Source organism: Microchirus variegatus (genome assembly GCF_963457635.1).
Source record: "Microchirus variegatus genome assembly, chromosome: 5".
Lineage (NCBI taxonomy): Eukaryota > Metazoa > Chordata > Actinopteri > Pleuronectiformes > Soleidae > Microchirus > Microchirus variegatus.
This window is the reverse complement of record NC_139806.1, coordinates 17,792,106-17,804,165: the sequence shown is the minus strand read 5'-3', so window position 1 is coordinate 17,804,165 and position 12,060 is coordinate 17,792,106. Positions and strand designations below refer to the sequence as shown.

At 42.6% G+C, this 12,060-nt stretch overlaps 1 protein-coding gene across 1 annotated transcript in view; it reads left to right on the top strand.

The window, feature by feature from the left end:
• The window catches only part of LOC310927292 (zinc finger protein 521-like), a gene marked incomplete at both ends in the record, with an annotated part of 58,562 nt that overhangs the window by 9,978 nt on the left and 36,524 nt on the right, over window positions 1–12,060 (top strand). Inside the window, one exon of the mRNA XM_083889586.1 lies at window positions 11,455–11,647. Coding sequence (XP_083745712.1) covers window positions 11,455–11,647 — 193 coding nt within the window. The remainder of the gene's footprint in view (window positions 1–11,454; window positions 11,648–12,060) is intronic.

Genomic DNA, 12,060 nt, shown 5'->3' with positions numbered 1-12,060 from the left:
AAAAAAACAAAAAAACATGTGCAAATAATACAAAGTTTTCATCCAAGATGTGAGGAAACAAAGTTGTTTGTTGTCACTGAGGGGCTGCTTTCATAAACTCTTATTGTCATTAGAATCTTTAATGATGTTTAGGTTTCTTGAATGATGAATTCATGAGTAGTAACCTGGGGTTCACCTGCATGTGTGTATGGGTGTTAGCGATGCTCTGAATACATTAAATGTGTAAATGTCAAGCTTTCTGATGACTTTATCGCGGAACGCTCTGATCATTACATTGTCATTAGTTTGGTTGCACCTCGTTAATGCACACAAACACTCCGGGTAACAGCGGATAATATTGTGTGGTGGTGCTGGTGTTTAATGAGGGTCCACATTTGCATACTGGCCTCCACCCCCACTTGCATTCCCACCCCACTCTCATTTATAAAAATAAATCACATTAGAATATCACCAGCTAATAAACTCGACTCCGGCCCACATCCCACGTCCCAGTGATAGCCAAGTCTCAGAGCAGGAAATACACAAAGCAGTCTCTCAGGATTAGAGAAAACCTATTATAGAAAATTCTCTTATGGCACTGGAACATTCTTCATATTAACACCGCGCTGTTGAAGTAAATTATGCCGGTTGTTGTGCATGCTACAATCAAATAATCTGTCAAGGAATTTCCTGTGGAAGTTGTAATGTTGAAAGTCAGCCTATCAAATAATGGAACCACTTAGAAAAGTCAGATTTAATTACACATCCTATCACTGAAAATAGAAGTAAAATAGGGTTGCGTTTTGATTTTGAAGTAGTTTGTAATCTTGATTGCTCGTAATTGTACAGGATGCCACCTGAGGCAAGCGAGTTCCACTGCAATTTCTGCATTATTGAAAAGCTTTGATTTTTCTGAAGCAACGATTCTCCTTTGATTAAGAAACAAATGCAATTAATCACAGCACATCTATTTTGAAGTCAAATATCCCACTGTCTCCCTTGCTTTGCTCTCACTGTGTGGCGCTGGTTAAGAACATCACTGCCCAAACTAGAGAGGTCAGGAGTTGCAACCTTGTAAGAACACTTTGTATTGTGTCAGTGTGTCTGTCCAAGTGAGCACATGTTTTTGCCTCCCCCCCTCCCTCCTCCAAAAAGTCAAAACCTCACTAAATAAACAGCGTGTTTCCTGATGCCTAACCGTGTGCATGGCCCATGCACTGCTGATGTCAATCCACCCAGGACTACCAGTGGCCCCACTTCGCTCACTTACTTACTCTTTGGCTCACTCCATCCTTGCTTCACGCTCAAATTGACACTTGGTGCAGAGGCAGGCAGACAGGGGGCCTCTCCACCCTGTGCCTCCAGAGATGTGGCCCAGCTGTCAGCCGTCTAATCCAGTCCAACCTCCCCCTGAGCCAGGCAGGAACTCCAGGCTGCTCCCCCTCATCCTCACGCCTAGAGGCACAGCAAACAACTCAGCCCTCAACAACACTGCACGCAGCGGGGCTGGGACGGGAGCATTTTGCTAGTCAAATCAGTCTTGACCATTCTTCATAAATCAAGCCCAACTGTGTGACAGCGCACGCCCCAAAGACAAAAGCGATTGTGATGGAAAGACAACAGGTTACTGCTGCACTGCTGCCTTTATGCTGCATCGTTATAGCACATATCAGTTTGATAAAGAAACCACCGTGAGCCGTGTGGGATTTTGTGATATTTAGTGATGCTGTGTTGTTCGAGGCACAACAACTGAAGAGATATTTCTAATCTGCTCCTCCAGTCCAGTTCCTCGAGTCTAAATAGAGGTTCATAGGTACTTCTATTGGCATTGTTACTATGCAGACAACAGTACAGAGAAAAGAACAGCAGAGACACATCTGAGACACTTAAAGCTTCTTTCCTTTCCATAATCTCTAATATCTGTCTTAATCTATCTGTGCATACATGCATGATTGCCAATCGTGCTTAAAATCACTATTTAAACATATCTGTATGTACGTGTTTGTGTAGTTTGTGAGCGCTTGTGGCACAATTGTGGGCATGTGTGTTTTCAGCGGTATGTCTGTACCTTTTGTGCGGCTCCCCATGGCATTCCCAATATCAGTATTCCTGTAGATGTGTTTGATGTGTTTGAAGCCACGCAGCATACCTGGGAACATGACAGTAAACATGGCAAAGGCTCTCCCTCTGTGGAGCAGTGATGCACGTCACCCCTAAGAAGTGTGTGACGGGTGTACAAACCAAACCCACCGGGCCACATCGTCTCCTGGGAATTTCCCTTAGTCTGCCATCTCCTCGACTGGCTGCATGTTACTCAACGCTGTGTTTGTTCAGAATAATTCCATACTAGGACTTATAAACAAACAAACCAGTAAACTTAATGTGGGAGGCAAACAAAGACAAGAAATGCAAAAATATGGACTTGTGACAAGTTATGGAACCCACTTAACTGGTTATCTGACCCAGTAGCAGTGGATGTCATGATAGATCCTGTTCTAATGTTTTCCCTGCGTTTCATCCCTGGAAAATCACTAGTGTATGTTTCCTGCATGTATCCCTGGGGAAATTAAGAGGCACACTATGTATCTCTGGAGGATTCCCCCAAGAATGAGAATAAAGCAGGCAGCATGAAAGAGTAGTGTTGGTGTGAGGGAGTTATTGGTCTGGCAAAGGGATTGCCAACACATCAAAATAGCATGGGTGCGTTGAACAAGACAGAAACTTGCACCATTTACACCTGCCACAGAGAGAGAGAGAGAGAGAGGGGGGATACAGAGTGCACCATCCTGACATGGAGAAGTCATAGCCACGTACGTGCCGCATGATGTGAAGTGCAAGAGTTGACGCTTAATGTCAGACTGATTTTCATGAAGTGACATGTACAACATGTTCACATGACAGAGGCGCTTTGATTGTTGTTTTGGGGTTGGTAAGATAAAGTCATTTGTAAACAACAGCAGTTGTATAATGTCGCACAGGCGAAGATCTGAAGAGAAGATCCTGTGATCCGTGACAGAGAAAAATGGAGAGCACCAGCTAGTTTGACAAAATAGTCAGTTCTCTAAGATAAACATCAGTATTATATGCTTTTCTTGCACCACCTGTCACTAAATACAAACAGTATCAACATATTATCTTTAACACTGTCATTGCTCATTTTACAACGCCTTTTCACATGACCCTGATCCAACCAAAATTAATAGCATAGGTCTCTGCAACTATGAGGTCTTTATAAATAGTCTTAGTAGTTAGATTATGGTGACACTTGCAAGATTAATATTGTGTTCAATGTATCAGTGTAGATGTTACTGGGTCAGAGCAAATGATAAAACACAAACAAATTACAGAATTTATATTCAGCTGAAAAGGATTACACCTTTAAAGCGAATATCCATGAAACCAAACACCACAGTATGTGACCACTACCTATGGGCCAAAGTGTAGGTCAGTAACGTGAAAGTAGTTTTAAGGGAGAAATGTTCAGTCAAATCCCCCAATGGCACACTCTGTGCCAAACTGTGCCAAAACAGTTTCTCATGTCAAAATATTTTCCTCCTCAAGAGAGATTGCTGAACAAGCCTCTGGTATTAACTTTACATTAACTCTGCGATATTTCGCCACTGCTCAATGTGAATGAATGTATGAATCCAGCCAAGCAGTTATAGCCACATATTTTGGGCAACCACTCAATTTAACTTTCCTGCTAAAGCCTCCGATTCTCATCCATCTGACTTATGTGGACTATACATTCACCAACGAGGAGCTCACTGCTAAAGCCTGCCCCACACTAGAGGATTTCCAAATCTAAAAAAATAAATGTGGGAGACCACAAATACAACAAACTTTTTAACCGACTTTAAATGTTTTAATCCTGTGAAAGCACAGACTAGACAATCCAGTCAAGATGCAGGACCACACACTTGGCATTTAATCAAACAAATTCATGGAGGGGGTACCAGGGATCTCAAAGAAACTCACATGATTTAACATGACTCCAGAATATAAACAGATATGGAGGTGGGACTGTCAGCGTCGATTGTCAGAAGGGCCAGAAATCTGGACACATATCCTCTAGTGTATGACATGATAAAACATTATTAAGTTGAGCTGCTCAACTGCAGCATATTTAATAGCATGAAAATGACTAACAAATATCACTTTTGGTCTGTTTTGATGATTTGTGGTCTGTTATTGTCCGTGTCATAAAGTTCCCACATTAAATGTCCCTTATTTTGTCATATCAGTTCATTTTTGTAATTTTTAATTTTATTTTGAAATCCACATCTTGTCTCGTTCCAGGTGCCTTTACTTCCTGCCCCCATGTGCTTCCAGCCTCTCTGATTACCTGCACCTGCTCTAATGTGTTCCACCTGTAGCGAGTTCTCTCCCCTCACCTGGTATGTACCTGCTCTTCCCTAGTGCTCACTCCCAGTTTGTCATTGTCCTCTGTGTCTAGTGTTTCAGCATTATTCCTTCTGTGAGCTTTTATAGTGTGTTTTATAATAATTTATATTTATTATAAAGTGATGCAGAACCAGCAACAAGTCAGCCCAGCACAAATCGAGTAAACAAAGCCAATCAGCTGTGCGTCACACACGGCTACTCCTCATGGTTACTGTGCTTCACTGTGTTTTCACTGTTTAATAAAGATGGACAAGGAATAACTCATTGCAAAATAACTAAATCATGGCTGTTACAGCACAACTATTTGGCTGTGCTTCTTAACGGAGGTTTCTGGTCATGCCGATGCTGAGCTCACGTCTGCTATGCTAGCAGACTTTAGCGTTAGCATCTAAGCTAGCAGTTAGCATTTAAAATAGCAGACTTAATCGTTGTCCAGAGCCAGAGTATTGACTGTGATTCTAGCAACTTGCTGAGTATTAGCACATCATCATTCAGCAACAGACCCATCAATCCACACTACAACACAGATACTTAAATGTATTTTATTTTATTTGATATTTGAAATATGCATCTATCTTTGATCCTCTAACTCTTCAGTATATTACCTTTCTTGTTTTTCATTTTTATGAAATTTATATTCATATTTCATTTAATTTTTCTCTGGGAACCCCCTGGGACCTCTTTATAGAACCCTTGGGGACCCAAGACCTGCTATTGATAACCATTGATCAAACTACTACAATAGTTTCTGTCCTGTGGGCTAACAGATATCAGATGTCACTGACAGCTAGACCAGTAGGGGGTTGGACTATGTAAATGTGATGATACTGTGACACAGCCACATGGCATTTCAAGTGTTTGATCTAAATGTACAAAGTATATGTAAATTTAAAAAGTGCCCAATTAACATAATGTTTTAAATCCTTGCAAGGTTAATTATGTTTTGGGTTACTTATTTGTTTTTGTTTGTTTTGCCTATGTCTAAATGCTTTATATAATGCAGGCTACTGTGTTTTTGATGTATGTGACATGTCAAAAGGTGACTGGGACTTGAAACCGAGTGACCTCAGAGGACAAGGGGAGGAGCTACGGACAGGTACCAGGAAGCAGGTAGTGATCAATGGAGAAATGTTTGGTGTGGAGGAGGAGAGATGTGTGGTGTGTTTGGGAATGGAGTAATCCTGGAATCTTAAAGTCCCACTAAAATCCTGAGGAGGACACACTATGAAGACAAACAATTAAAGTTAACCTGGGAGTAAAAGGAATTACTTAAAGAAGAAATCCTGGTGAAATATATTTGTTTGAACCTGCCTTGCCGGTGCGATCGCTCCAATTTTCTACTTTTTTTTTTGCACTGCTAAGGGCCATGTTTGTGTGTTTTTGGCTGAATACTTTTTTGGTGTTTTTGGACTTTTGGTGTTTTTTGGTGTAAAACAGTTTGGAGAAACAGTGTGATTGTTACAATACTGTCTCTTGGCTCCCAGAAGGTGTAAATCTTTGAGGCTAAAATTCTCCCTAAAGCAGTTTGAGGAGTGTCTACATTCAAATGGCCACATCTTCAAATATTTTCAGATTTCCATGTGTTAGATATTGATGGGAAGCTTAGAAATCACACTTTCGGAATCTGTAAATAACTCAAAATGCCCCTCAGCCTACTTGTTCCTGTTTTTTCCATGGCTGGGCATTCATATGAAAACAGGCTCTGTTAAGCAATACTATCAAACCTGACTGAGGGAGTGTGTGTGTGTGTGTGTGTTTATTGTGGCACTGCAGGGGCAAGGGGTATTTATCCCTCAAACCAGTGTTTCTCAATCCTGGTCCTCGGGTCCATACTGCCCTGCATGTTTTAGATGTTTCCCTGCTTCAACACACTTGATTCAAACAGTCAGCTCGTTAACAAGCTCTGCAAAAGCCTCCTAAGGACCTATTTGTTTGAATCAGGTGTGTAGGAGCAGGGCGGGATCAACAAGCATGCGGTGGGTGCCCTGATGATTAATATGAGGTAGCACACGGCGTTGAAGTTCATCAAATTTACCAGACGACATTCGGAAGTACCTGAAGTGGGTTTCTTCATCCATGTCCCTCATCGGTCCAATAAGACTGTTAAATTCACCTGCCATCAGCCTCGGCACATTTAGTGGAAGTACATACCACCTTCGGACACTTCTTTTCAGTCTTTCACGTCTAAATTTTTGTGTCAAAAGTATCTGTGTTTTAATGTTATTCAGCTGCAACAACAGTCTTTCTCTCTCGTACGCCATTGCTTACTGTAGCCAGAAGCACAACAACCTTGCGTAGCGACCCCTTTGAGGGCTCGAAGGGTCTCCGTGGTTAAGCAGTTGGATAATGCATTACGCAGTTGTAGAAGTATAATGTGGGCTTTAGTCATACGCCAACCTGTTGGCACACATCTTGTTTTACTTGCACAATGATGCTGTTGCCTCTGTCTGTCTTGACATAGAAACAAATCTCTAACTTTGTCCAGTACAGGGATGTTGCTGGGCTTGAGACAATCAGCATTTTATGACAACGGTTTGAATGGAACAAACATTTGTTTATATTTAAAACTCAAGGATTGCAGTTTTAATTATTATAATAAATAACAATTCGAAAAAATGTATTTAAACTTAAAAATGAATCAATCCTAGAGTAAACCCTGGGAGTTCAGTAATATTGCTGAACTCCCAGCACATCTGTGCAGCATATTGCATTTTGTCACCTTTTATTCCATTTGTGTTAGGGATTTTTTTTTTATTATTATTATTTCTTTGTCCAAGTTGACATTTAATATTTTCGGTATTAACGGGATTGCCTGGAAAATGTGAAAGCAAGACAGGGCGACATGAAGGGCTGGAGCGGCTGGTGATAAGGGAGAAGGAGGGCAGTTCATTGAGGTCAGGATGACAGTAAAGAACAGATGAGATGGAGCGGCTGTAAAGTGTTTTGTAGGTGGGATGTTGTAGGAGTCGGGTGGGTGGGGGTGGAGTGGAGTCGAGAGAGAAGGGGGGGGAAACTAGGCCAGTGTCCAGACTCAGAGCACCAAAGGCCCCACGTCCCTGGATGCCCCATGTCAGCCCTCTGACAGGAGAGATGGGACTGTAACACAGAGTTTTTCACCAGCAGACGCCCCCCTCCACTCCCCACATCTCCTCTGAAGAATACCCCTCCTCCTCAATGCACTCACCAGTCAGAGTTTGAGGAGAGAAATGCACTCGTTACAATAAGGAGGGCACATGGCATGGGACCTGAGGCTTTGAGTGCCGCCTCCTCCATACTCTCAGTAGAATTAGGCTCTTTCCTGCAAGTGCTGTGAATTTCCAAAGTTGATGTGGAGTAAATAGAATTTTTGAGGCAAGTTCACACTGTTTAAGTGCACGGTCATACAATATACCTATTCACTTGTTGGCCTTACAAAATAACACGCTTTTGAGCATAAATACATGACTCTTTGACGGTTAAATTTGGGTATTCCTCCTTATCCCTGCACTAAACTGAGCTCCCTCCTACCCCACAGATAAAGCAGACTTATTGTCGGGCATAATCAGGTGGTCCGTTACCTTGGCAATTAAAGCCTTGTTAGAGATATAAAACCTTGAGAATCAAATGGAGGGTCCCTGGTGAGTCAAACCACCGAGCAAATCCTTAAACCAAACAACCTTCCAGTGGGAACATCTCTTCTCAGAGGATAGATGTTTAATTATCTCTGCTTGTTTGGGGAAGAAAGGAGTGTAAAACTGTTTCACTCCCTCTTGTTTGTCTTAAAAGCTCATAAGTGTTTATTGGAATTAATTTAAGGGGCAATCAGCGTTCCATGTTCGATTGTCACAATGTATTGAACAAAGGCTGAATATTAGGAAGTATGTGTGAAAGAATTGGGTCTAACAAAAATAGGTGATGCAAAGAATACCAGGAATAAATCCTGAATAAAGTGTTTTTAGAAAAAAAAACAAAAGGCAAAGCATCTTCCAAAATATTAAACAGATTTTGTCTTAAATTACTGCAATTAATTAATCTTTTAAAATATTGCTGCTGTGTGATTCATTTATCATTTATTCCCAACTGATGCAAAACACCTATTCCAATGTTATCTCTCCTTAAGTAGGCCAACTATTTTCCCGAATGAATATTCTATTTTTTTCTAAAATAATGCTACATATTTGGGCAGTGTGATACGATAATTCATCATTATTTAATGATCTCTTTCAGACAGAACTTCACACATGGCGCAGTCAGTGACAACAGCTGTGCAGGATCTTGATGGACTATACGATCCTGGCTTCAACTTTTCCGTGTGCTCAGTCCCACGTAACCCTTGGACCTTCATCCCTCACAACCCATGGACGTCCTCATTGACGGGCCACGTTTTCGTTCCCTCTGAAAGGTCATTTGTTTCCTCTCCTTGTCTCTTTTTCATCTCACCTTTTTGTCTGTTTCTCCTTACATCTCTGACATACTCCTCTAAATGGGCCTGGCACGCATCCCACTGTCTAACGAAGGTATGTGTGTGTGGGCGGTGTTTAGGAGGTGAAACACACTGTGGGACACACTAATCAGCTCCACACCAAGGCCTGGCCGGGGAGGCTCTGGACAGGTGAGTGGAACCATTCACTACACCCCCTGGCTGATCCTCAGTGTGAGGGTCAAATCAGCTTCATCCTTTATGCCCTAGTCACTCCTTCATCCTGGTGTCCCTGATCACCTGGCTTCCATCCCTGGTTGCTGGGCTCCTTCCTCGGGGCCTCGGAGGAAAGAAATAGTGAGCATCTGCTCTACCATGGGAGCCTCCTGAACGCGCCTTCTGCTGGGCCCTGTATGTGTTAACCTTTTCTTTTAATTAACACCGTCCCAACTCCCAACTCCCACCACCGTCGTCCGGAGAGAGGTTCTCGGGGCTTATGCAACTGTCAGGTATGTGGTGGAGTCATTGGGGAGCAGGAAAGGTGGTAGGCGGTGGGAGTGATGAAGGTGAGAAGGGTGAGGAGGAGGAGGTGGGATGAATAATGTGTGCATGGCCTGGGATTGAGGGTTCTTCTAATCCTTTGGAGCCTTCATATGCCGCATGCCTTCACACAACTACAACGCACCAATCATTCTACACAGCTGCCTATTTTCCAGGGACAATCCCAAAGTAAATTGGATGGGCTGATGAGAAGATGGCTGCTCTTAATTTGCACTACAGCTCATTACGCTGCACAAGAGTCAAGAAGCTTTCATTTGTGCTTTAGTCATAGACTGTGCAATTGTAAAAAAAAACAAAAAAAAAACACACAGTGTGCTTAATTCAGAGTTGTATACTGTATGTATGTGCGTTTTTTAAATGACTCGTACGCAGAGGCAGCTGTCGCATGTTCCACAAGTTCTTGAGACTTAATTATTGACTTCATTATTACATTTAAACATCCAGTGAACCTGGCATAACACTGATGTGAGTCACGCTGATTATGGAATGTATAATATGTGTGATATGATGGATAGTTACACGATGTAGCTCAGCATATCGAGAGGTGAGTAGGCTTGATCTCATCTTAATGTGAAGATCTCCTAATGAGGGAGTGGTAATGAGCAAGAAAACACACACACACACACACTGCCTCCGCATCAGTTAAAAAACAAAAGCGTTGAAATGTTCGCCGTCTCTTTCTCTCCTCTTGTGTGGCAGTGCCAAGTGGAAAATGTCCATCTTTTGCTGGGAGATTTTTATGTTCGCCTTGGCTCACCGTATAGTGCCCCCAAGGGATCTTCTTTCTTGGCATGTTCATAGTGGTCACCATTTGCTGAAGATGGGTGATTGAGGTCAAAGCTATTTGAGAAGGACATAAAACCCCTAAAATTATTTTTGATCACGCTACGCAACCTGATGCCAATAACACCTTTTGTAGAGGTTATTTTTTTAAAGACAAGCAATTAATAACGGAGATAAAGAAATAATCCATAGGTGATTATTCTGAATATTATAGTTTGTTGTTCACATAGGACAATTTCAGCAGAACAGTGCTGGGGCCAGACATGTTCACAACAGCAGCAGGATGTGTGGAACATCCAGGCGAGGGGTGAGGCCCAGACACTCATCTTCTCACATGAACTCAATCAGACATTGTCCAGAAATTTGGTGAGGGAGCTGAAAGGAGAAGTTCCAGAAATAGTCCTGGGCAACTTCTGTGGACACTTGTGTTTGGACTTACAGTAGACTTGGTGAATGTCTGAGAGCAGCTTTAGTTTGATGTGAGATGCTACCAGTCTGCTAGCCATCGATGTGAAACGACTGTCCGGTGACGCAGATTATGATATCGTCACTAATGTAATGACAACACCCTACAGCTCAGGTCATGAGTCGAACATTTTGTGACCTTAGTTTTATGATGGAGTAAGTAAAGGGGAAAACTGCCAGGACCTTCTCCTCATGAAGACCCAGAGCAAGGGCACTGTCTCCCCAGCCCCATAGATCAGCCAGTGCTGAATGTCAAACCGCACAGCAGCCACTGCAGTGCCAGGAGTCCCCCTCTCGCTCCCTCTCTGGCCCGTGATCTGCTGTCTGGTGACACCACAGCGCTAATGACCCGGTTTGGGAGTTGCTCCATGGGGCTCCTTGGCTTGGGAAGATGGAAGTTGTGGATATCCAGCTGGAAGGTCACTGTTGATGAGGACCACTCACTTCAGAGTCCGTCTACTTTGTTGACATCCTTTATTATTTTGCACGGAATGTGGAGAGCCTCTCGCTGACCAATATATTCAAATATGTATGCATTTACTGACTGGTAAATTAGGAACACACTTATTTATGTGGAGTATTTGTGTGAATATATGCACTTGGTAGAGAATGAAACGGTGCTATTGTGAACTGCATACATATGAGAATGTTGTGCTCCAGTGTTTAATTGCTCAACAATTTGGATAACAGTGAAGCTGGAAAGCAGCAGCACACATGCCTTGCTTGCCAACTCTGAAGCCTTGTGATTTTGTGCTCTCCATGTTGTTTTTGTTCTTTTTTAATCAGTTTACTGTGAGAGTGTGCCTCAGTGCTCAGTGAGGGCAATGTTTTCAGTCACTTGTTTTCTTTACTTTTTTTTGCAGCCTCAGGAGTTTGGCTTGTTGGAGCAGAGTGTAAAGTCCCCGGGGAGTACTCCTCTGGTGGTGGGGGCAGCGCCTCGACCTCACTCATGCCTGGTGTGGGTGGCATCCATCGAGGGAGACGCTCAATGGAGAGCAGGACTGAAGACGGTGATGCTTGTGGTGGACTCTCCGAGGACTGAGCCTTATTCTCAGGGTCATGCATTCCAGCAATCTCTGTAATTATAAGCAAGTAAGAAAAAAGTTGAATCTTCTGCCTTTCTCAAAATGATCGTGCCCCACTCCTCAAGGGAAACATTCACATCTCTGAGTTCTAGTAGCTGGATGGGTTTTAATGAGGCAAGTCAAGAGTGTGTATGTGTGTGTGCGGTTGGTGCACATGCATGTCTGTGTATCTGCCCTCTTCTAACGAGCGTAATTGACCGACTGTGCTTTCAAGACGCCATTTTTCACCATTTGTGAGAGTATTCGGCTAAATAGCCTTCAGTGATTATTATTTTTATGTGAGACATTGGGATTAAAAGTTTCTAAGTTTTAAAGTTCGTGTTTTTATTTTTATTTTCATTTTTTTGACATTGTGCTGTCTGAGCCAAATGGACAGTGGGTGAG